Source organism: Fukomys damarensis, unplaced genomic scaffold, assembly GCF_012274545.1.
Source record: "Fukomys damarensis isolate Sample0158 unplaced genomic scaffold, DMR_v1.0_HiC HiC_scaffold_28, whole genome shotgun sequence".
In the NCBI taxonomy this organism is placed as follows: domain Eukaryota; kingdom Metazoa; phylum Chordata; class Mammalia; order Rodentia; family Bathyergidae; genus Fukomys; species Fukomys damarensis.
Window position 1 is genome coordinate 25,620,281 of NW_022900940.1, and position 27,155 is coordinate 25,647,435.

The following is a 27,155-nucleotide window of genomic DNA, read 5'->3' on the forward strand; positions in this document are numbered from 1 at the left end:
CTCCTTCCAGAACTCCGGGGTCGCAGTCGGAGGGCCGGGTTGCGCCGAGGCCGAGGCGGAGAAATGGGAATCTCTCCGCGTCGTGCCCGGGGCCGCTACCTTCTCGGGGGAAGCAGCTGTGTCTTCGAGGAAGCCGGAAGCCCGTGGTGACCCCTGGCGACCCGGTTTGTTTTCGGTCCGTTTACAAACAATTGGGGAATCGAAACTCAGCGGCCCTAGGGCGGCCTTACGTTTCCTGGGTTCGGGGTGAGTGAATGAATCGGGCCGGGTGCAGGCTGGAGGTGCGGCCATGCCGGGACCAGCCTCCTTGCTGTTACTGGTCTAAGCGATCCGTCATTTCCCCGTGTCTTGTCCCGCGCCCCCCCATTTGACCTGGGGAAGGCCCACCCCAGGCGCTACTTGCTTCCAGGCTCCGCACCCTAGCTAGCTGTTGGGACCTCTGCTTGTCCTTCACTTGTCACCTATTATAGTACATTTTGTTTCTGTACTCTGATGTGCTAGGGCGCCTTCAGTTTCGATTCATTCGATTGCCGAAACGGTAAATACGTGAAAGGAAGGAGGGACGTTTGACAGGAGCTGGTGCTCCTTGAACCTCAGCCCTTACACAAGGTCTAGCCTAGCTGGTCATCGTTTGTTTCTCCGGTGTGTAGCCCACGTATTACAGTCCCGTTTTCGGTTTTTCTTTGCAAGTTAGTCTTAACCCCTTCGTTCCCTATGCACAAGGAGCTCGAATAATCCTCGAAAATGAGAGAAAATACCCACAAAACGAATATAAATCAAGACCTAAATTGCTTCACACGTATTATGTTAGAAATACCCTAAGATGAACAAAGACACTTAAAAAGAGTAGAGTTGAAATTGACCCTTGATCCTTCAATTTAGGCACTCTCTTGGAATTTGAAGTTGGATTAAGCAAGATCTATAAATTACAGTTCTCTAAGAACGCTGTATTTGCTCAGTCTGTTATGATTTAGATTTCATTTATAGTCCTGCAAAAATATATAAGGTATCACAATACTACTATCTATCCTATTACTTTGTATACTGGCTGTTACTCTGTAAACATACAGATGACTCCATCATCTGTAAACTGGGAATAGTGAGTGGATACTTCAACTGTGGTTACAAAATTTGAATGCAGTATTGTTTGTAAATGGTAAATTGTATGCAAATGTAAGTTTTTATTACAGAAACTGCATAGTGTAATGGGAAATGTTACTGGGAATAGGTCAGACCACCAGGCTCTAAGTGCTGGTTTTCTGTGCATTTATTTGACAATGGCTAATACCCTAAACCTTATCCTTATTTACCCTATCGCTAAGATTAGAGCAATGCTTACTGTAAGACACCTAAGCATACTTTCTGAAGATATGCTGGCCCTTAAATCAGCTACTCATGCACTGTACAATAGTTAAAACAGCTGTAAAATATGAAGGTTCTTGCCCACCTCAAAAGTTTTGCATAGATACAGTAAATTCTTATGAAGAACAAAAGAGATAGTTCCCCTAAAAGGTGAAGTACATCCACTGGCATATTATAAAAGACTAGATTAATATTAATTACAATACAAAATATTGTCATGATTAAGTAAAATAATATGATGGGTTTTTATTCCATAAGGAACATATAACTTTTTGCATTAAATCATTTATGTTCTGAACCAAAATATAGTTATTCTGTCCTTGTTAGAACATAATTAATAAAATAAGTAACAGTTAATAAGGGGTGCTCAGTTGCATTGACATATGTTACTTTAAGAAAGGAGTGAAAAAGTAGACTCCTCTTTTCATATTGTGCTATCCCGGAAAGGGTCTTATGATTCTCTGGCCACACAAACTAATAGCTAGTCTAAGGTACTTAGTGAGTTAGGATCTTAAGAATGAAAATGGAGCTTTTCATATTGTATATCTGGTGCTGAATACATGAAAGAAGCCTATATAAATAATAAAATAATAAAACCAAAGGCTACACATAGCCTACTTTGTTACTTTTTAGTAGTTTTCTTTTTAGTACAATAATAAATATAACTGAACATCTGCCTTGTAGCTTTTAGCCAGTATACAGAGTAATAGGATAGATAGTAATATTGTGATACATTATATATTTTTGCAGGAATAGAAATTAAAAATCTCAACTTTATTTTACAACCAATTTAAATGTCAATTAGTTTAAAGCTTCATGAAACTTGACCATTGTCTGTGGTGCTAGTACATTGTCATTGTTACATGACTCAATTTTTATGACATAAGCAATTTTCATGTTTTCTGAATCGTAAATAGAATAAAAATATATAATATCAAACTTGAAGTGTTTTAATGTAAATGTTTTCTTAGCACATCCATATTTAATTTTTTGATGATTTATAAAAAGCTAACAAACCATAAAATGAATTAGTCTATCTACTCACTTTGTCCTAAAAATGATGTTATATTGTATCAAATGTGTCGTTGTGGGAGTAAACACACCTTCTCCCATCAAAAATACTTTGTAAATATAAACTTTTATAAAAGAATCTTTAGGAAGGAAAAATAATAATAGCTTAGACTTTGAAATCTAAGTGCCTTTTTTGTGTACTAATTATCTGATGTTGGATAAGCTTCATGACCTTTTTTGGGTCCCACTCTTCTCATCTGTTAAAAGGGCTTAATACAGGTTTACCACAAAAATTCACTTAATTGGGTAGTCAGGAAAATAAAATGAGATAATATAAACAGCATAGTACTAAGTAGTTCATTTAGTTGTATTAATCAGCATTGTGTTACTATAATGAAATACTTGAGATAGGAAACTTATGAAGAAAAGGTTACTTAGGTCACAGTTTCTGAAGTTTGAATCCAAGATCAAGTGGCCTAATAGATTTTGGCCCTTTAACAAATTACTCAAATCACAAGTCAGGAAACAGAAAGAAACAGTACTGGACCAAGTTCCAAGGGTTCCCTTTGAGGGCACATCCTCAAAGACCTGTGGATCTCTTAAGGTTCCATCACTTAATGGCGACAGCACTTAACCAGTACTCCCACCCTGAAGATTGGCTCTTTGGATGACATTTATACAGACCATAGCAGTTGTCAGTATCTTAATAAGTGTATGTAAATATTTACATATTCTAGTCATGTCTTTTTTTAAAATTCAGATTAAAAAAATCTATAGCTTGCATCATAAAGGACTATCTCATTTTTTTACTATGTTTTTCTAATCTTATGTCCTACTTTTCAGCCTTCCTCCCCACACTCTGAGGTCATTGAACTTGTTCCCCATGCTAGAAGTTAGCAAACTGTAAAGGTTTAAGTACAATAAAGACAAGGGAAATACACTGTTTATTTAAGAGTTGAAGTGTAAGAATATTTCAGTCTTTTGTGATACCATTAAAAACCATCCCTCCTTCCTTCTCCCTGCCCCCAAAGCATGTTGTAGTCTTTCAAGTATATTACCTGCAGTTACATAGTATTTTTTTTTTTTAATGCAACAGTCTCCCACACTGGGTTTTCTTGCTCAGTAAATTAATTATTATTTTATTATAAAAATTAATACAGAAATCACAAGTAAGCTACTTAAAACTTACTGAAAAGTAAAAAGGCAAAAGCTCAGATTCTTAGAGTATACAAACAATGGAACATCCATTTTGGTGTTGTAGAACAGTTGATACTGTTTACATGTCTTCAGCAATTTTATTTTTAATTCATATTTTACCTCTGCTTAGACTGCATCCCACCATTTCATTACTCTTACTGTACTTTTAAAAACAATGTATGTGTGTGGATGAATCTTACATGCTGATACATATGCATAGTTGCAGTTTACAGTATTCGAAGTAACCCATATATTTTTTTTTTTTTGTGAAACAAATACTGAAGGTTTTGACTAGCAAGAATATGTTTGGGATGATGATAACTACAATGTTGGAAGAGTTAAATCTAGATAGAAAAGTAAATCCCATTAGAGGATCCTAAACAATTACTAGGAGAAGGCTGGCTCTTATCCAAACAAACATGAGTTAATTATGGTAATGAGAATTTGCCACTTGTGGATACTGTAAAATAGCATAGCCCATTCTTGTTGGACTTTAGTCATAAACTGAGAGGGATTCTAATTTAAGAGTAGAAGTTGAATTGGGAGACAAAGGTGAAGGGGGGGAGGTATAATTGGAGTGTGTTCTATGCATGTGTGAAAATGCCACCATGAATCACATTATTTTGTGTTGCTAATCTACTGTATTGAAAATATGAGTAGTTTTCTTATATGGTTAAAAATTTTTAAATTGGGGTTTGTAGGTTTCATCTACCTAAAGAGTTAGAGTATATACATTGATTTTTACCAACTTGTCTTGAATCCTACATAGGCAAATCACTTAGACACTCCAAACTCTTGTTCAATGGGCAGCAATTGCAAGTTTTTAGTTATAAATTACAAGAGCAAAAATATAGCAAAAGTAAACCAGACTCAGAAAATTATAAGTAATACTTTTCATTAATGAAGTATTCATGCTATCTGATACAAGTTTTAAAAAGAAAACACACTTTATAGGCATTATTTGATGTAGAAAAGGAGTTTTGGTACAAAATAAGCATAGTGAACCATGAACTGTGGAGTTAAATTAGCTCTGTTAACATCTCAACTCTCCACTTACTAATTTGGAAAGCTGATTTGAATTCCTTCTACCTCATTTTCTTTATTTGTAATGCTCTTACAGAGTGACTAGTAATCAACTTTCATATCAAGAAAAGAATAGCAAAAAATTTTTAGTAATCATTAATTATTAACCTAAGTTACATGAAATTCCATTGATCATCTTTATTTCAAATGCTTTATTTAGACAAGATCCCAATGTAACTGTACTATATACCTAAAAGGTACCAATAAACTCAATGAGAAAAAAAAATGCTTTGTTTAGTAATACTTAGAAAGACTTTTTAGATTCTCATACTGTTTTCCCATGCCTTCTTGCAAGACTTCACCTATGCTTTTCTTTTCCAGAGTGTTTTCCAAAAACATAAGAGTAATGCTAAATTGAATAGCAAAAGTAAATGTACAGAGCTAGAATATTTTTCATTAAATGAAAGTAACTTGAAGTCAGAGTTCAATACAACTCTATCCAATCTTCCTTCAAAAATCAATAAATATATATTGAAGCTCTTTTACATACTGATGAATTTGGGCCATAACCATGAACAAAATACATGTAGCCTCTGCCCTCACAGAACCTGATTCTACCTAGAGCCATAACTAGACAAAGTAATTTTATAGGAAGCTTATTACTATAAAATATGGATGATCTTTGCCTCATAGAATTGTTTGTATTGTTAAATTAGGTAATACAAAAAGAATGTGATAGGGCTGGTTATTTATCTCAGGCATGGAACGCCTGCCTACCATGTGCAAAATTCTGAATTTGATCCCCTGCCCCACCAAGAAAAACAAAACAAAAAATAATATAAGTAAACAGTGTAGTGGGCACTTGGATGTTAATCAGTTTGTCTTCTATTGTGAATGCATTAGAAATATAATTAATGGTACTAGCATGTAAAGTATAATATGCTATGCCTTAAAAATTCTATAATGTCATAATTCAAAGAATTTTTGAAAATTTATAGTTGAAAAGGTAAGGTATAAACTTACTATTTATAGATGTAAGATGAACAAGAACTAAAGGCATAAAATTCTGATTTCATTGAAAATGGTATTTTGTAAATTTTTATAAAACTTTCTAATAAAAGATTATAGTTTAAAATGCTTTATGATTTTTTTTTCCTTTTTGATGCCAGGGATCAAACTTGGGCCCTTGCGCTTGCAAGGCAGGCGCCAGAACCACGGAGCTAAATCCCTGCCTTGCTTTATGTCTTTTAATCATTAAATATTCTTAAGACTATGAGGCAGTTGCTTACCAGAGCTTTATAAATAAGGCAACTGAGGCAGATGCTTTAAACAATTTTCACAAACTCAAACAGACTCTACAGGATAGAACTTGGATTACAACCCAGGTAGTTGTGCTCATAACAACAATGGAATACTGCTTCTAAAAGAAAATTGGCATTTTAAACATTGTCCCAGTAAATCACTTCTAAATATATCTTTTTTCCTGATCATTCTTTAAAATAGCTGTCATGGATGCACTAGTAGAAGATGATATCTGCATTCTGAATCATGAAAAAGCTCACAGAAGAGATACAGTGACTCCAGTTTCAATATATTCAGGAGATGAGTCTGTTGCTTCACATTTTGCCCTTGTCACTGCTTATGAAGACATCAAAAAACGACTTAATGATTCAGAGAAAGAGAACTCTTTCCTAAAGAAAAGAATAAGGTTTTTGGAAGAAAAGGTAATTTTTTTCTTCAACCTTCCTCATGTTTTATGACATAAATAGTAATTTAAAATATGTGATATGTTAAGTATTTTCTGTCCTGTGTTGCTTCTTTGTACTAAATTTCCAAGGACATCATACTATGCATACCAAAATTTTTAAGCACTAAACTTAACATTGTTTCATTTATCATGTGCTTAGCAAATATTTTTAGAATAGGATTTAACAACTTAGAGAAGTTATTTTCCAGATATGTTTTTTCTTTTTTCAGATTGCCTTACTTTCCTAGCTGCAAACATCTCATTTAGAATGTTCAAATCTGCAAAAAAGTGACATACTAGTGCAGGAATTAAGTGTGGGGACCATTAGTTTAATATGTTTAGTAAGTTCTTCACTAAGATTGAAATCTTTGCCTTTACATTCCCTATTTTCTTCCATACATATTAGAAATAATCCTTTTAACTGATAAAGAAGTATAATTTATTTTTTCATTCGAATGTTGACACTTATAAATGTTATAAAATATATAGCAAGGTAGCTAATTCAGTATAAATTACCACTCTTGCTTGCTTTTATAAATTGGGACATCTATAAGAGATTATTTCTTTAGTTCCTTTCTAGAGAAGTTCTCTGATCATACAGAATACCAGAAACCACAAGGATGAAGTATAATGTTCTCTGACTCTTGGTGTTGCTTTGCTGCAACTGCCATTTGCGTTGATGACCGGTCTTCTCATCTTTTGGAGAGTAAGAGGGAGAGAATGTGGCTGAGTCAAAAAACAAAGGAGGGATCTTAAAAGCGTTCAATTCATACAAAGTTGAAGTAAAATGAGGAGAATCGGTTTTTAAAATTGTCATAATTTCTTTCCATTCATGTGAATGTGATAGTGATTAAACTTGTGATATACTGGGATAAGGTGAGAGAAGGTAACTTTTTGGAGCTCATAGCTAGCTAGCTGTGTTTATTTTAAAATAAAATTCAGTAGAAAAAAGATTTGGTGTATAACATTGGGAGTAATGCTGTACTTTGTGATTAACAAGCCTATTAATTTTTATCATGGAGTAATAAAGTATTTAATAAACTGACATGTCTTCTGTAAAAACTTAAATATGATTTAACTTGGTATTTTTTCTCATAACAGAAATGAGACACTGTAGATTTGGAAAATGCCTAAGCACTTCAAAAGAATAGTGTACTATGTTGTAGTATGATGATTTAATTTATTATAAAACACATACTTTATAAAACACTAAGTAAAAGCATAGAAAAATTATGAGAGTAGTCTGTACTTTTTGCTTTCTCAAGCAGTAAAGATTAATTGCTTAGAAATGAAATGTTTTATTATAGGTTGGGCTTTGCTCTGCATTATAACAAAGTAAGATGTAGAGCCATCAGATTTATTTTTCCTATATATATATCCTTTTAGTTTCTTATGTGTATCCTATTATATATATCCAATTATACATATCCTAATATATATATATATTAGTATATCCTATTAAGCTTTCTTTTCTAACTTCATACCATTAAGCTTGTAGGAGCTCGATTAGATGAAGAAACAAATTCTGTGGGACGAGAACAAGTAAATAAGGCCTATCATGCATATCGAGAGGTTTGCATCGATAGAGACAATTTGAAGAGCAAATTGGATAAAATGGTAAGTTGGATTGAAAAAAATACTATATGTTACAAATGAGTTTTCTCTTTCAAGATGTTTAAAAATAAAGAGGCTTAAATATTTATATTTATTAACTAAAAACTTTAAATATACACGTTCAAGCCCAAATAGAAATTTTTTAATTTGTATTCATATTAATTTCAATACAAAAGTAAATAGTTTGTAATGATGTTTAGGACTTAAATACATCTAACACCACTAATTTATTTTGAAAAATCAAGACATTAGTAGAAATATGTTTATAAGAAAAAAGCTGGTGAATCATAATGTCCTGAGACAAGAAAGGAGATTAGTGAAAAACTGAGTTTATTTTCCCATCTTGCTTTTAAAGGCCAAAATGAGTTTTTTCAATTATCTACCTAAAAATTAAGATATAATACTATATATAGAGTCTATTGAATGTAATTTGGCATTTTCCCTACTCAAATAGAATAAAGACAACTCTGAATCTTTGAAAATATTGAATGAGCAGCTACAATCTAAAGAAGTAGAACTCCTCCAGCTGAGAACAGAGGTGGAAACTCAGCAGGGTATGCCACTTAACTTGTTATAAAAATACTAACAGAATTAATGCAGTTTTTAAAAATTTTGTGTTTTATTATGTTTCTTATATTTGCATTCTACGGCCTTAACTTATTTTCAATTTTTGGCTTAATGTTAATTTTTCCATTCTGCTTTCACACAATACCAGTTTTTGTTTTTTGTTTTTCTTTAACATTTTCTTAGCTAGAAACTATACTTTTCTTTCAATTTGATGATTTTCCTCAGGGCTAGTTTTTGATGAAGTAGAGTAAGAAAGGAGTCAAATCCCAGCTTCAAATCAAAACTTTCGTGTCCTGCCTTACCTGTTTTTACTGAACTTTTTAGAAATATTTTCATAGAGTACTACTTTCATGTCCTTTTTTATTTATCTCTTTCTAAAGATTGTTAAAAGATACAGATGAAATGTTGAGGTGGAAAGTTTGGTCTTGTGGTTATGGTTAAGTGTCTGTTCCCATGAGATAAGATGAAGAACAGAGATAGATACCTGGTAGATACCTTTTGATAGAAAATTAATAGATGTAATAGCTGGTTAGAGGTTTTTGTACATGGAGAGACAAAAGTACCATATCAAAGATAAAATGGTATCTAGTTGTACTGATTTTCTACAGTGGAACATTTATCAATAAGATTGTTTTAACACCATGTTCTAGGCTGTTGGCCATGCTTCGTGCTCTAAAGAAAATAGTTGAAATGATTAGCTGAGCATCAGTTTATCATTTTTATCCTTAACTGGCTTACACAGAATAGATTATTGATCTATCTACATTTAAGCACATATGTATTTTTTAAATGTGATATCTGTTAAGATTTCCAAACTGACAAATTTATACTTGATTTGAATAGAAAACCAGAGATGGGTGATTAATATATTATAAAATAAGATTAGATTTTTATTCTTATTAGCATAGATTTTTGAAAGTAATTACTGTCTTTAAAAACTATTGATTGTTGTATATGTTTTATGTTAGTTTTTCTTTTGTCTTCATTTGCCAGTATAACCTTTTTAGAATTGCAGTCAGTGCAAAAGGCACTGATAACAATTTTGATGTTAATTCTTTTTGTAGTGATGAGGAATTTAAATCCACCTTCATCAAACTGGGAGGTGGAAAAGTTGAGCTGTGACCTGAAGATTCATGGTTTGGAGCAAGAGCTGGAACTGATGAAAAAAGAATGCAATGATCTCAAAATAGAGCTACAAAAAGCCAAACAAATGGTATTAAAAAATTATTAAATTGAGAAATTTGGTATTCTTTTTGCATTATAGTTTGTGATACATTAATTGTAGATAGGAATGTTCTCATTCAGTGAAAAACTCATTTTTTTCTTTATTTCTGCTAAAGTCTAATATACACTTTTCATTTGATCCTGGAATACATAATTTTGTTTCTAAAAGAGATTTAAGATGCCTGTTAAGTTATTTGACTTCTTTCAAATTCACTTTCCGTTAGTTTCTTTGCTTTTTTATTTTTTTTTTGTAATGTTTAAGGAGAACTCAAACTTTAAGTTTCCCATTTAATTTAACTTAATTTGATTTATTTACACTTTGACACAGACAACTTGACTTTTAAAGTTCTTTAAAGAAAAATCACCAGTTAGCAAAAAAGCTCTATAGGGCTTACCTTTCAGATGTATTTTTAGAGCAACTTTAATTATCAACAAATAGCTAAGAATTCAAGAGTCTGGGGATTAAAAATCTGCCGCACTTCTCTAGTGTGCTTACCCTAATGTTGTCTACTGAAACACAAGGTACTTCTCAGATTCTCACCAAGAGTGTTTTTACTAATACTTAACTTTGGATTCCAACAAGCATGGCTATTTTTTTTTTTTAGATGTCATGACATGTAGTGCTGAGCACAACAGAAAAATGTAAAGGAGCAGGGTCGTGTCAGCTGTGCACCAAATGAAAAATTTAAAATAGTTATTAAAAGAAATTGAAAGCTTGATAATCTGGAGTGAATATCCATTTCTTGCATTTTTGTACTCTAAACTAGCTACAGTATTATCAGTTCAGTAATGCTCAGCTCAGCCATTTTGAGTAGCATTTCCATGCTATTGAGGAAATGTGTCTCCTGTTTCTTGTTCCTCTGGGATATCCCAACATCTAAAGGAAATGCTTTCCCTACTTCCTTACTGCCAACCAAGGTGTTGCTTGACTCCCATCATATCCTTATATGGAGCCAACACCTATCTCTTCTAGTCTTTAGCAAAGGTGACCACTGGATAAGATTGAGCCAGGTGTAAGAATAAAATAGCATTCTGCCCTAGCCTTGACCAATGAATTCATCTGAGTAGGGCAGTGAAAACACCTCGGAGCCCCCAGCTCCAAAGAGGAAACACTCGTAATTGTCAACTCCTGTTAGGCTCCAAAAGGATGGTGTTTTGATTTTTGTTTCCCTGTTTGACATTGGAAGTTTATTCTGCCAGCTTTGAATGTGGCTGAGTTGCACACCACCATTTCTTCAAAGGGTTCTAGCCTCCTGTTGCACAGGCCCATTACAGTGGCCTCTAAGAGCCCTTTAAAAAGATGTGTTTGCAAGAAAATATTTACAATTTAAAGCTCTGGAATGTAATAGTATATATATTCTCCTTGAAAGGAAGTAATTTGGTAGATGTTAAAAGATATTTTATTGTAAATTAGGAAGCAGTACTGTGGAATCATGGAAATCTGGCTCATAAATTGTATTGCTTATTGACTATGTAACATTAGGAACATCATTTCACTTTTCATGGAATTTATTCTGAACATTAAGTACCTATTTTTTTTTTTAAAGAAGGTTTAAATTACTGTTTGTAAAGCAGTTAGCAGAGTGAGTAGGATGTACTGTCTTCTAAATTAAAAAAAAAAAAATGGTTGCAGTAATCCAGAAAGGCAGTGCATTTAAGTATCTGTGTATTGGGGGTTAGGAATAAAATTTCATTGTTAACTTGTTATTCTTTTCCACTAGATGGTGCTAGGGAATAAATTGGTTTTTAATTTAAATCTGTCCTAAGCCTAAGCAATGAGATCACAAAAACAGAATTTTAGAAGAACTTTTAAAAATCACTTCAACTGAACAAAACCAAATCCAACAAACTTTAAGAGTTGAAGGTAAGGTTAAGGAGGAATATTGAAAAGGGGAAAAAAACGTTTAAAGCATATTGCTGGCTTCCACAAGCATTGATTAGTGGTCGTGGGAGGCTGTGAAAAAACAACGCTTATCTAACATAAAGAAATGAACCAAGAAAAGGAATAGAGGATATAACAATTTATCCAGTGTCCCAAGTTGAAGTCTTGATGTTATGGAATATCTGCTTTTAAAAAATCTTGTTTTAGAGGTGTTGCTGATTAGAATCCTCTTGGATATGCGAACCTGAAAGCAAGCCAAAGAAAGACATTTCTTTTCACATTAATAAACATATCTACTGTAGCCATATTTGCAAATATTGTTAAGATGGTACTTTCTGTGAAATATAGTTTTAATGCTTCTTGAAGTATGTAATAGTTAAAGTATGTAATAGTATACTACATGGATTTACTGCTGCTTTACTTTTGTTGTATTTTAGTGTTCAGTTAGTGAATTTAGTTAATTACTGTTTGGTGAGATCAAGGTTTCAAAAGCAGTCCACTAGGGACCTTTAGATGTTCTGTGTCCCCAGTATTCCAGCCATTTATATTCAGAACCATTGATAACCGTAAGAAATACAAATTCCACAGCTGGAAAAGATTAAGAAACACTAGATCAGTAAAATGGAGTTGATATAGAAGATGTTTGAAGTTTTTTGTTTTGTTTTGTTTTTTAGTTTATTGGTACATTTTAGGTATACAGTACAGTTACATTCATCATTGGGATCTTGTTGAAGTTCTTAATAATAGCTATAATAATATATTTACAGTAGGCTGTACGGTATTAAAAGTTCTGAAAAGTGGGGCTGGGGATTTAGCTCAGTGGCACTGTGCCCACTTTGCAAGCGCAAGGTCCTGAATTCGATACCCTGCACTGCAAAAAAAAAAAAAAAGAAAAAAAGAAAGAAAATCCTATAGTATAGGAACTTATGTAGCTTGAATATTATATCCTAATAGTTTGTAGCCACAAACCCTCTTTTATGTGAGACTCCAGTTTCATACCGTGGAGGTTAGGAAACAGTTCCATTACTGTCTTCAGACACTGCAAACTGATTGGTGGCCATGAAAAAAAATCTTTTAATATTAGAAATAACCTCTAAGCTTATTGCTGATTTATGTAAGATTTTTCTGATTTATGTAAGACTCAAAACTCTAGATTTTTTTTTTTTTTACATTTTTTGGCCTTAAAAATGAAAATTTCCAGTGAACATACATGCATAAGTATACACTAGTGAAATTATTTTTTAAATTAACAATACAAAGAAACTAAAAGTACTGATTCATTTGATTCCTATGCGGATTAGGAAAGAATAATATCCAGTGATGTGTGCTTCGTTAGTATCAGAACTCGCTTGATTTATGGGCCCGAGCTCTCTGAGATGCAGTTTAATTTTTTTTCGGGGGGTGGTACCAGGGATCAAACTTGCGACCTTATACTTGCAAAGCAGGCAGCAGAACCACCAAGCTAAGTCCCCAGCCCTTAATTTTGCGGGGGCAGTACTGGTGATTGAACTCAGGTCCTTGCACTTGCAAGGCAGTAGCTAGAACCACTGAGCTAAATCCCCAGCCCCCCAGCCCTTAATTTTTAATAGTATTAAAATTAGAGGCCCCAAACTGCTTTAACTCCTATAAGATGCACTTTTATTGTTTTATTCTCTTATAGAGTACTCAAAGTTCTTACATAGCTTTCAATGTTCACTTTAAAACTTACTTTATATAAGTAAAATTAAACTGTTTTCTTGGCTTATAAGAACTTAATGAAGTTCTTGCCCATTCATTTTGTGTCTGTGGAGAGAGGAAGGTTATGCTGATCTTTCTAAACAGTAACATACTTTTTAGATTATAATGCAAAAACATGAAATAACCAAGAAACTTCCATTTTCTCATGGAGTTCATTTGTATAGACCTTGAAAAACAATAATGTGATAAATATATCATACTTTTTAAAATATAGAGTTAAGATTGGTATTCTAGAAATAAATGTGTAAGTTTTCGATTTCTTCATAAATGAGCAATTTTATTTTTGCAAGAAAAAATTATTAATGGTCTAAGTAATTCAAAGTGATTTAGAAATTTAAGAGATAGTTTGGTTGTATTTCATTAAAGTTGTGTATGAAATCTAGTTTTGTCATGTATGCCATGGGCTGAGCCTGAACATGACTCTTTCTTTTCCCTGCTCCCTTTCTCCTCCATAGATTACAGCGAAACGGACTGTGTCTGTATACACTGGATGGCACAGCCCAAGGAAACAGTTATACTGTATTCTTCCCTGTTTTCTTCCCACTAGGCCATGTAGGCATATTTGCCCTGCCTTCTCTTCCTGTGCGCCTTCCACTATAAATGAGGAGCCTGCAGTGCTCCAGGTGGCCATTAGCTCCCTGACAAGCTGTGGTTTCACCTGGTCCCATCTAGCAAGAGTAACCTTGGTCTCCTAATCTTTCTTCATCTCCCACAACTCTCCTGGGCTTCGGACCCTACTTATGCAGGTCACAGCAGCTATATAATCATAGATGTGTTCTGCAAAAGTTGAAACATCTCTGGCCACAAAGAGCTGGGAATACAATAATTCAGCTTTTTAATTTTAATTTTTTAATCACAGGATTCATCTCAGGAAGACGGTCTGAAAAGTAACGATCTCCAAAGACTAAGCATTTCAAGGTATGAACATTTTTCAACGTAAGAATGTGTTTTATTCTATAAGTTACTTTGTGTTTGTACTTACATTTATTTGTTACGATTTAATCTGAAGCAGATAGATACTATTTGGATGCTGAATGTTACCTCTGCTCAGAATGTACTTTAAAAAAACGTTTAGCAGCAGGCTTGAATTTAAGTATTAGGTATACATTATGATGTCTTAAAATTTCTAAACATTAATATTTTAGATACAATTTTAAGGAACCTGCTACGTGGAAGTATTCAATAGTAATCCCTGATTTTGTATACGAGGAATTATACATTTCCATTATACAGTAATACATATTTGTCTTAAAGGCAAACTTAGACAACTTTAGTCTTGGAGATAGCATGAATTTTAAGAGAAGTATTCCTTTTAAGTAGCCATCAGAGTTCATGCATTTATTTACCTCAGTCCTTTTTACTGAAGTGACACCTTTATTTTAAATTAATTAATAATTTTTGTTTCTACTATGTTAGGATGGCCTCTACATAGATACCTTCCATCCAGTGAAAATTACTGATTTGACTTCAGTGTTAAATCATTTGGCTTCCCACGTTTATTGACCTGAATAAAATGTGAACTGTCTCAGATCTACTCCTGTCAAAAGCCAGCTTGAGAGGAACAATTAGGGAAAACAATTTGAGGAAATGACATGCAGCTACTCTTCCAGATCATGAGTGGGCAAACTTTTTACATAAAGTAACCAGGCTTTGTGGGCTGGCTAGAGTCTGGTGCAATTGCTCAACTTTCCTGTTTGAACAACATTTCAATTATGCCCTTAAAACTTTATCTACATTTATCACGAGAAAGTTTTTCCTTTTTCCCCCAGTGTGTTTAATATGTCCATGTAAACTTCTTAAAAGTTATATTCTTTATCACAGTTACCTTTTCTCCTATCAGCCTGGGTTTCTCCTTATTAATTTTGTTGTATTTGTCATTTTTACAAGCCACCTCAAATCATTCTTGGAAAAAGTCAAGGAGTTAATAAATATGCCAGAATCAGAGTAACTCAAATTAGATGTAAATGGTGTAGAATGCTTCCATTCATTCTGGATTGTATAATTTGGATCATTTCCATTAAGAATATCATGAAAAGCTGGCCACTGCTCACCCTCCACCCCCCAGTATCTGTTTGAAGGCATCAGACACCTAACAAGATAGTGAAGAATCTCTGTGCCAGAATTTGGGGGAGGCTAAAATAACAAGGAGGTAAGTCCAGTATTTGAGACTGTAGAGCTGTAATTATAACAACAAACTACAGTCTTTAATTCTCAAAATCCCAGTATCAATTCTGAGAATCATCTAAACTTTTTTTACAAGGCATTTTCTTAAGTTCAGACTAAAATACTTTGTGTTAAAGCCATACCAAGGGTATGATATGTATAATGAACTTTGTAATTAAAGCAGGTGGCTTCCCTTTAGTGCTAAAATGTGCTTGTCGGGGGGGTTAGGTGTTGCAAATTGGTTGGGAAGTTACCTTGTGCACTTTTAGGTGAAACAATTTAGATGATAAATTTACTATATTAAAAAAAGTACATGGGAATATTTCTATAAAACTATTAAAGGTTTAGCTATTTAAAAAGTTATTTGGAAAATCCCCTTTGGTGAATACTCTTCTTTTTTAAATTCCTTCATAACATTGCCAGGGAAACAATGTACTACATTAAAATAGATTGAACCTTTTAATTACTGGATGCCTTTTATAAAGTACTGTACTGTATAAAAAGGCCATTTAAGATTAGCACTAAACTTTAGCCAGTATCCTATCTTTGTCCTATTTTGGTGTTCACTTTACATTGACAACTTCATTTTTCAAACCAGATCTGGGTATAGTTACTATACTTCTTCTGTTCATCTGTATATTGTGTGTCTTTCACAAATGATGTGTGAAAATGTAAATCCATGTAAATCCCTCATTTAGAAAATACAGATTAGGTTATTGTATTTCAGCCTATCTGATCATGAAATTTTGTAATATGACAAGCATTTATAAAATACAGAATAAAACAAAAGAGGATGTATCAGAGTATATTACTCATAAGTGTATGTGTGGTATATTTGTAATTGGTGCTTTTTGGGTTACAAAGTAAAGAGATTGATACGCCTGCAATCATTGTGTTTAAGATACTCATTTGGGGGAATCACAGTTGTCAATTTTTTGTTTAATTTTGTAGATCTTGGCTATGAACATCACTTTAGTATAATTTACTTAGGAAGACGTAATCATAAATGGAAATGTTCTATATTAAAGCATTCAATGTATAATTTCAATTAAGAAAGCAGAGCTTTTATACTTTACTTTAGAATCAGAACATGTAATCCTTTCATGAGTTGCAGACAAGCAGGCTTCATTACATGTCAAAGATGTGAAGTTTTATACTGAGACTCAGAAGATTGTGTCAGCACTTTGGACTTTGTTAAGTGGCGAATATGAAAAATGCTATTCCACAAGAGCAGTGATTGGTCATTAGCTTATACTGGTAAAGGACAGCTTTGACATAGTAGACTGGAATAGACTCCTGAATTTGTTTCCTCATGTGCAGAATGAGGTTACTCACTTTGCTAAGTTGTTAAGAATGTGGGTGAAATGTTTAGCACATAATAAATGCTCAACTATCATTTTTGTTTCATTGATAATATTTAGCCAAGGAGTTTCTTGGAATGCCCAAATGTTACATTTCAGTGTTCAAGTATAGTTATATAGCTCTTTACAGACAATTTTAATAGCATTTTGCTTGTATGTTATTTAAAGCTTCATATTCCCAGGTTGGAAACTAGGTGAGGTGGCATGTAATCTATGCATAATCTTAAAAGTACTTAGGTAAAATACCTAATTCAGAGTTAGTTGGAACCCTGTTAACAATTTGAGTTAACAACTTGCCTTTTCCAATCTGTTGAGTAATCATTTAAATATTTCCTTAAAATAGATAGAATTAAAAGTAATTTTTATATACTTTGAAGATTTATTACTTTAATATTAATTCTAAAGTAGGTAACTGTAATTGCGATTACTTTGTTATCCACAAGAGGGAGAGCTTATACTTAGTAATAATCTTAGGTTTTTATATTTTTAATTTTCAATTCAGATGACATAAAAGACAAAAAGACTAGATGTATGTTAAACTCCATGACCTAATTTTCCACCTAACCTAATTTTAAGTGGTCTTCATTAAGTTGAATTGAAAAATATCCATTAGACACTGTTGATATTTCTTTAATTGTTCCTCTTCTATTTTACATGCCTACCTACTTTAAATGATTAGATATGTTTGGTATTTCTTTACCCAAATATTATTATAGGTTTTTTTTTTCAAATCTGGTACTGATATACCATCTAATGCCAATATATACTTTTTAAATTGCATTATACTCATTATGACTGCATTAATTAGCACAAGTACAGTATTTACACTTACTGCTATGTAATTTGAGGAACTCTTTGGAAAGCATACCAAATGCCCAGAATTGCACCAAGGAACCAGCAGTTAGTTCTCTTCACATCTTCACACTTAAAAACAGGCTCCTTTGTGAAACATTCTTTTGTAGTGAACATCTCAGATGTTAGCTGGTGAAGTAGAGGTGGGTAACTAGTTTTTGCGAGGTAATTATTTCACACGTATCAAAAACCTGCAAAAAGCCCTGTGATTTTTAATACACTATGAGTTAACAGATGAAATTCAAACAGACTAAAACAAGTGGACTTTTCTCCAAAGCAGTATAAAGTATATTGTGCTGCTTAGTCTGAATGAATTATAGTCCTCAGAAGAATTGGAATATTTTGAAAGGAAAGGTACTAACCTTGAATAATTGACAATAATTTTAATACATCTATTGTTCTTCTGGTAGCATATTAAAGTTAGATTTTTAGAAGGGTTATCTTTGAAATTTTTTTAATGGCTGGACAAAAAGCATGTGGTGACATGTGTTTGTTTAGTTTGACATTGATATCTCTACAAAACAGTAGTGGCTGTTAGGATGCTATGAGATCATTTATTCTTACATTTAAAATGGTTTGTATCCTTGAACAACACAATGAGAGCATGTGCTGAAGATTTCAATTCATTTGGCAGTTAAGCTGAAGAAAATCATGAATGTCCAAGTAAGACTTACTTATTGAAGAATAAAGCCATTAAAAATTAAATTTAAAATAACTATGGCTCCTCAGATAGTCGAGGTAAAATACTTTTAATTATGAAAATCTGAAACACATTTTAGAAGTTATTTCTGTTTCATATAATCCTCCCTCTCTAGCTTTTAGCTTATGAGGAAATCATCTGGCTCTTCCTATCTTGTGCTGTCATGTCACATTGGTTTAGAACCAATAATATGAGACAGCCCAGTCAAACATAAAAGAATGTAATGCATGAAACCTAAATTTTATTTTAATGTAGACTTGGGTATATATTCTGCAATTGATACATCATTTCGGTCCATAATGTCAAAACCAAACAAATACAAATTTAGAATACACAAATATAGGAATGAACTTTATCTCAGTACATTTTTATGAATGAAGAACATACGCCTTACTACTTAATTATATTAAAATCACTGCATATTGTAGGCTGTATTAAAATCTCAGGTCTGAGACTTATAAAAAATATATAACCTGTTTAATAATACAGTACATGTAATTGCTAGAACTCAAGAAGACATTGTAACTTCACTTATGTCCTAATTAAATAGCTTTTAATTATTAAGCTTACATTATCACAAAACTAATTGGAGCAGAAATGTAGATCACTTATTTGTACTTTAAAGTACTCCCTTTTATATGAAGAATGATGAGTATTAACTTAAAAACTTTATTTCAGTGATAATATGCAACATGCATACTGGGAACTGAAGAGAGAAATGTCTAATTTACATCTGGTGACTCAAGTACAAGCTGAACTACTAAGAAAACTGAAAACCTCAACTACAATCAAAAAAGGCAAGTCATTGTTTGCCGGAAACCACTGATTGCAGCCAGACTGCTTAGTTTTTATATCTTATCAAAATCTCGTCAAATGAGTTTGATAAGCTTAATTATATACAGTATATCCACGGCCTACCCATTCTTTGCTTTGGTTTCAGTCTCATACTGGTCACTTCACACATAGAGGTGTTGCTGATGTGTTTTTTTCTTTAGTACTGTATTCTTTTCCCTTGTGGCTTTTCTCAGCCAAGTGTTGCTTATGTGTATAAGGGTGAGGTGTTAAGTTTGCTCTTCTTGACCTTTTACCACAACTACTTCATATACTTAACCAAAAAACCTAAAGCAATTTTTAATGCCAGTGCTACCAAATAAATGAAGACCTCCCTTTTTGTTTTCAGTAACATTGATTCATTATTTAGGTGTTTAGATTTTTAATAATTTTCCTAATAACTGTATAGGAGGGAAACTTTATCCCCTTCAGCCAAACAAAAATTTTAATGGCTTTGCTTTCTGTATTTGACAGCCTTACTGTCTAAACTTTTTGAGTTTTTTGTCAGCTACAAGTATTAGTGGCTAAAGCTATGTTATACCTTGGGAAAAATACAGTATAATCTTTACCATGTATTATATAAGAGATTGATTTCCAAAAAGTATGCACTATAAAGTTTAAAGCCTTAAAATTTACTGGAATGAAGTATTACCTTTAAAAAAAGATAGTTACCACTTAATTTAAAAGTTATTTGCAACTTTTTGTCTTAAAGAGCACTACAGAATTATTTTATAAATAGTTATTCTCAGGGAAAATGTTGCACAATGGGAAGAAAAATTCAATCTAGAATTCCTTTCACTTTCTAGAGAGTTAGTTGCTTTTAAATCAGGCCAAATAATAAGTTTTAGTGAGCATACCTTAATTTATGGTTCACTTTGTCCTTATGTTTCCAGCGATCAGAATTATATATGAAAAGACTAAGTGGACTTCTTTTTAAAGGGACATGGTAACTTTATAGTGAGTTTTTGATACGGCTCTTGAAGCAGTAATTAAAACTTCTAAAGAATAGTAATTTTTTTCTAAACTTAGGAATGGATCATCCTGTGTTCCTTCTTAGCTGATTGATGTATGTTCTGATGCTGTGGATGACAACTTTTCTAACACATTGCCTTTAACAGTGCCAGACACAAAGTCACCATCTCTTACCACAGTGCATTGTTTTGTAGGAGACAGAAATAATATCATAGATCACTCTTTGCTGTGATCTACATATCACCTTTATCCAGAGCTAAACCTAAGTGCTTCCACTTCTAGCCCATTTCTATCCATCCTCCCAAGAAAAACAGCTTATTTCATAATGTTCCATTTGTTTCTTCCAAAACTACATGGAGTCAATTACGCTTAACAGTCCTTGGGCTAAGATTAAAATTATCTTTCTAAGTTCATAAGCTGAAGTTGAATTAGTAATAGAGAAGCCCATATTACCAGTATTCTAGCTGTAGCTAAATAAGATTGTTGTATTCCAAGCCACTGTATGTACACAAACTTTTTTTCACTTTTTACTTGATCTGTATTATGATCACAGCACAATTTACAAAATAATTTTAAGTAGAATTATTTTACAGCTTAAACTGCTTTATCCATAGAATCCTTTGAATATATAATACAATAAATAGCAATTATTTCTCAAAAAACTTACTTTTGGACTACCTATGGAGAAAGGGTTAGAAGAGGAAAGGAATGTCCTACTTAAAACAGAACAATTTTCTCAGGCCCCATTAACACACAAATGATCTGTAGGCCTTCACTAGCCAGATTAAGTAGTGCCAAACATGAGATTTGTACTTATATTTTAACTATTGGTTTACAACTTTTTAAACTGTAACTTTTCATCTTTTAATACCCTGTGACAGGATTGCTACACCTATTTTAGATAAGGAAAGTAACATTTGAATGACTAGAACTTAGATCATGCATAATTTTATCTACAAGTCACATGGTTCCCTTTTCATACTAAATTAGAAAAGTTAATTTCATTACCATTATTCAGCCACATTTGTGAAGTGTTATAGTATTCTGTGATAACAAATGCCATGAAAACTGATATTTATTCTTTGCTCTCTTTTTAGCTTGCACTCCAGTTGGATGCACTGAAGACCTTGGGAAAGATAGCACAAAATTGCACTTGACAAATTTCACTGCAGCATACAAAAGACACAGCTCTCCACCAAATGGCAAACCTCATTGTCATACTATATCTTCCCCTTTGTCAGGGGATATAAAGGTTTTATCAGAGAAAGCAATTCTCCAGTCATGGACAGATAATGAAAGATTGATTCCTAATGATGGTACAGACTTGCAGGAACACAACTCTTACGGCAGAAATTCTCTGGAAGATAATTCTTGGGTATTCCCAAGCCCTCCCAAATCAAGTGAGACAGCATTTGGGGAAATTAAAAGTAAAACTTTGCCTTTACCCAACCTGCCACCCCTGCATTACTTGGATCAACATAATCAAAACTGTCTTTATAAAAGTTAATTGTGAAGAGATTTGTGATTTGATCACAAGGTCACTGTATCTCTCTCAGTGGTTCTCCCAAGAAATTATTTAACAAACTAAAAGTGGATTTTGATTTAAATTTTGCCTTTCTTCAGTATATACATTTCAAATAAGGTATAAGTGGTTGGTTTTCTAGTATGAAAGAAGAGCACCCTGCAGCTCTATATACTAAGAATCAGATAATATGCTAACTATATTAATGAATAAATTTAAAGTGTTTATAAAGATACATCTGGCATTTATAACAATTGTGAAATTTACCATAGGTAAAAAATAGAATTGGAGACATTTGGACATGGTGTGACAAGGTATGTGGAATGCCTAAATACCCATTCATAAAAGGAAAGGTAAGCCTCTAATATAGGAAAAAACCATGTACATTGGCTCAGATTGCATAAAGGGGCAAATGACAATGTGAACAGGTTATATTTGTTGACTTTATCATACATAAAATTATGAAATATAATGGAATAAAAGTGATTAGGTTAAAACATCTCTGCTGTGTTCCTAAGTTAAAGACTTAGCCATTTTTTAGCCACAGTTTTTGTTGCTAAAATATTAAACTAACATTGGAAATTTCGAGACTTGAAATAACTTGACCATTGAAGCCAACTTTGGACTAGCACATTCAAGTCTTAAATGGCAAAAAAAAAAGAAGAAATAATTAGACTGTAGTATGTGAATAAACTATTGTAACTTTATACACTAGTTAGAAAGGACATCTCATAGATTATCAGTCTTTGATATCTCTGCAGTGATCCATAAACTGTATAACTATATACCATTATTTTCTTCAAAAGGAATATAGTTGCTTGTTATAGAACTTATAAATTCTTAAACTTTGTTTCAAAATGTACTACTTGGGAAAGTGATTTTCTAATTAATTGAATTAGGAATTTTCATGCTAGAATGAGATTATGTACTGTGTTAATACAGTACAACCACAAAATGGCCCTGAGCTCTTACTGGTTAGTGACTTGTAAATAAGAAAATAAGAGATGGCTTCATGTAGAAACTTACCAAATTCTTTGAGAATAGACGCATTAGGAATGTTAGTAATAATAGTAGTGGCAATAATAGATTATTTGGTTCATATGTCTTTTGCCTGGGATACAGTATTTCCAGTATGAAGATTTTACCCTTATGCAAGTCTCATATATCGTGAACTCAAAGGAAATCTCAGATCTCTTCTGTATTACTGGATAGCATACATACATAGACAATGTTCACTGTTCACATATTTTTGTCTTTCTATTATCTTACTCATTTATTCAAGCTTGTCTGTGATTAATAGAATTGATGTCAGATGCAGGAATTTATTCTGACCAATGAACACGGCTGACTCAAGGGAGTACAGTCTTCCTGCCAAGTAATGGAACAAAACCCAATATGCATAAAACAAATGCAAGACTCCAGGCTTTAGCTGAAGGAAGCAACTACCTGTATAATAACAAAGCAGCAGAAGCTATTTCTCATGTGGCTGCATAGGCCATATATTATCTCTAATCTCTAATGTAGCTTACTGGTTTGATTTTTTTAAAAACAAGATTAGAATTTTTCCTTTGTAAAGAAAAGTCAGGAGAAGGGGCTTCATTAATGTTTTGTACAACGCTAAGAATTAATTACAATTATTTTTGTTCAAAGTGAATATGAAATACTGTCCTTGCCAATATATAGCACAGTCTAGGAGTAATTGTTATTAATTTTATTCCTCTAACAGACAATTGTCTTAATAAACCAAGTTATTCTGAATAAAGAAAATTCCCTTAAATATTAGTGACAGCTATCACACAGGTATGGCTAGAAAGTCAGTGATTTTCTTAACAGCATTAAGGTAAATGATGTGGAAGACTTTTTTTTTTTTGGCACCACGGATCAAACTCAGGACCTGTGCTTGCCAGGCAGGTGCAGAACTCCTGAGCTACATCCCCGGCCTAAAAGACTCAAGTACGAAAATATTAACCAAGAAGTATTTTATCCAGCCAAAATGTAATAATCTCTTTTCTCAAATTGAAAAAGAAATGTGTGACACATCTGTAGCTTATAATCAGTTTAAAATCTAAACTTATGTTGACCTCTTTCATATTAGCCACAACTTAGTCCAAGAGCTTCCCTTGAAATTATTTATTTTTTATAAGATAATCTAATTCAGTTCTATAACTCAGTCATACAAAGAGAACACAAAGTCACCCGTGGTTCCCAGAGTTACTACCTTGAGGTAAAATTTGTATCCCTACAAAGATTTTCTTACTGCCAAAATGAGTTCATATGTAGAGCAGGTATATAAATGAAACATTAGAAAACAAAAAATTCAGATTTCAGAGCTAAGTAACTAAATCATGACAAAAGAGAAATGATTTCATCCAGTAAAGCTACCTGGAAAAGGTAAATCTTAAGCAGAAAAAAAAAAGTCCTACATATTTGTATATATTGTCAATTACGAACAGGGAACAAATACAAGCAAAGGCACTAATAAGCAAAATACATGTGAGGCAGATGTACTAGTCTCATAAGTAGATGTGAGTATGTTGAGGCATGAATATTCTAAAGACTACGATTGATTAGTTTTTGTCATGAGAAAGAAGGATGAATGTATGCTACAATATGGTTTGTCTATGTACTTGTGGAAAATGCAACATATGTAATTAAATTTTACATATAAGACTGAAGTTGGGCACTTTAAAAGTATTTGAAAGCACAGATTATATATTTCACTAACTTCTTAACTGTTTTGCCATTTCTTCATTTGAGTAATTAAAACCAAGAATTAAGCTTCTGTGCTTTAGGTAATGCACCAGTAACAAAAGGCCAATGGAGAAATATTAGCTTGTTTGCCTCCTTGCTGTGTACTCTTTTAGGTTTCTATAAGCTTTACATTTGCTCTAGTAATCTCCCTTGTGATCGGTGGCCTAGGAAAAATGTGGTTTCTGTGTATTTCAAGTAAAAGTAAATTAGCTCATTTCATATTTCAGTCAGGTAAAGTGCAGAACTTCAACATCCAGTGATTCTTTAGGGTCCTATTTCATTTCATTGAATACCTTTAAAAAAAGATCTATGCATCTCATGGGATTGGGGCCAAAGTTAAATCTTGTCTTAGTGGATAATTTCTATTTATGATTCTAATGAAGATTAAAAATATACGTAAAATTTATTTATAAACTAATACGGGGGTTGCAGTGAACAGCTAATAGCTCTTGGGGGGGCTAAAAAGAACAATTTTTAATACAAATAAAAGCTTGGCATGGGCCCAAATTATTCCATTGAGACAGAAATTTGTTATAGTAGCTCCTGAGTCTACTGCTTTACAAAATGACAGTTCCCATTTATAAAGATGACTTTTTAAAATGAAATTTTCAGTAGCTAATTTACCAAGTTAGGAAATAAATAGCTGCTGAAAATTTTCCATCAAAGATATAAGGTTGATTCATATAAATATCTCCCTATCCAAATAAGGCTTTACTACTACCTACTAGTTAAAGAGCATTTATCAAGTCTTGAAGCACTTTCCTATATACTCACGATATTCAGTAAATCCTCACAGTAACTGAAATTTATTTCTACAGTTACATAGTTAGTAAGAGGTAGGAAGGATTCTGATTCATAGCCTTCTGCTATACTGATAGTTACTAATATCTTTGAAGGTTTTTATTCCTACTTATTACTTTCCATTCCCATGATTAGCCATTAGCCTATATAATACAAGAACAGACTATCCATATGTAACTCTGAAAATTATTAGTACTGTTACGGAATTATAGTTGTGGAAACACTTGTAAAAAAAACTCCAGAATGACCAGAAATACCATGTTGCATTTCAGTATTTAATCTTAACATATATTTAATAAACCAAAATTTTGCAATAAACATCTTTATTTCATATAAAATTAATATTTTAATTGGGAAAAGTAAACATACATTTTTATCTTGAATCCATTATTTCACGATTTGTATCAGATAATTATGAATATGATATGAGAATTCCTGTCATTTGAGTATTTTGCCTATGTGTTTGTGAGGAGCTTCTGTAGCCTTTTCTTGCTAGGAATTCCAGTTCTTCTGAATTCTTCCCTTTCCTTCAGGTATTCCATTTTACATTCTTCATAAAAGGCTGGATCAGTATAGCTACAAGGTAAACATGAAAATCTTTTAAAAGTGAATGACTTTGCAAGCAGTCAATATAAACAATATTCAGGTTTAATCTTCAGAAGTAGACTTTCAGTAACAGTCACAAATTCACTGTAAACATGCTAACAAACCAATGGAAACAATAAAGACCTAAAGATATATTTTTATGTGACACAAAGCAAAAAAATACATGTTAATGTAAAAATTTTTTATGTAACTGTCACAGGACACAACATTGAGAAAGACAGCTGCTATCCTTGAGTCTGGTTGGTATGAGAGGTGAAGACTAGACTACAACTACATGTAAAAAGTACTGTAACAGAAAAGTGACCCAGTATACCACAAAAACAGGAAGGCAGGAGATACCATAAAGAAATGCTTCAGTTGAATTCTGAAGGACCGATATAAATCCACATAAAAGGTACATAGACAGGAAAACTGGATGCATAAAGAAGTACAAGTGGAAGTACTATAGAAGTTATATGTACGTAACAAAAAGGACTGAGATAAATATGCAAAGCACAAGGACCAAGTCATAATGATCCATATATGCAATATAAAGAACTTGAAATCCATCCCGAGGGCAATGAGTATAATTAACCAAGCACCCATGGGATGAGTTGGGTCTTTGATGAATATGACAGCATGTGCTATAAAGGCCAAAAAACTGCAAAGTTAGATAAAGAATTCCAATAAACTAGTAACCCAAGCAAGACATGAAGGCCAAGGCAAATGAAGAAACAGGAATGAAAGGGATTAAAAGATTTGGTAAGATCTGGAAAATCAACAGGAAATCATCAAGAGTTGGGGAACAAAGACAACTTAAAATCCAGACAACTATATGATTCACCAAGATCCATAATGTAAGAGGACCAAAATGGGACCTCAAGAAAGCAAAGAAATACCATGATCTATAGTAATTTAATCCATGGATACAAACTATTCTTATATTTAAGAACAAGGACAACCCAGAAAAATATCAACTAAGTTATAGATTAAGGAAGAAAAGGTTTAAGTACAGAGGAATGTATGAGAAACTGGAAAACATCACAAATTTTAAGTTTATACTTCAGAACAGCTTTAAAAAAGAGATGGCCAGAGGAGCGTGAAATAAAAGATCTACATGTTGGATCTGGCTATACCTAAGAATTTCATAAGTCAAATTGTAAGATATTCAGGAATGAGTGAAGGTGAGAAACCATTAATTTTCATGACATAACTAAATACAGTAATGGTTACATTTGTGTTCTGGAATTTCA

At 32.8% G+C, this 27,155-nt stretch overlaps 2 protein-coding genes and 1 pseudogene across 8 annotated transcripts in view; 2 read left to right on the plus strand and 1 right to left on the minus strand.

The window, feature by feature from the left end:
- Positions 1-6: 6 nt before the first annotated feature.
- On the plus strand, positions 7-25,588 carry Azi2 (5-azacytidine induced 2). Of its 6 annotated transcripts, none has more exons than XM_010638275.2 (8): positions 7-246; positions 6,097-6,317; positions 7,832-7,957; positions 8,409-8,508; positions 9,586-9,734; positions 14,224-14,282; positions 19,119-19,237; positions 21,341-25,588. In XM_010638275.2, exons 2-8 carry the CDS (start codon positions 6,102-6,104, stop codon positions 21,748-21,750), a joined length of 1,179 nt encoding a protein of 392 aa, XP_010636577.1. In that variant the 5' UTR covers positions 7-246; positions 6,097-6,101; the 3' UTR covers positions 21,751-25,588. The 6 variants fall into 6 exon arrangements, with proteins under 6 accessions (XP_010636577.1, XP_010636578.1, XP_010636579.1 ...); XM_010638276.2 differs by having other exon boundaries at positions 7-175; XM_010638277.2 differs by having other exon boundaries at positions 7-164.
- LOC117283646 lies at positions 6,879-7,067 on the plus strand (annotated as a pseudogene).
- Positions 25,589-25,640: 52 nt separating the features above from the next.
- Cmc1 (C-X9-C motif containing 1) overlaps positions 25,641-27,155 on the minus strand; it is a 75,416-nt gene continuing 73,901 nt past the window's right edge. The window contains exon 5 of one of the 2 annotated variants that reach the window (XM_019209639.2): positions 25,641-25,893. In XM_019209639.2, the coding sequence (XP_019065184.1) occupies positions 25,773-25,893 (121 nt within the window). In that variant the 3' untranslated portion in view covers positions 25,641-25,772. The remainder of the gene's footprint in view (positions 25,894-27,155) is intronic. The other variant, XM_010638280.3, reaches the window with a different exon arrangement.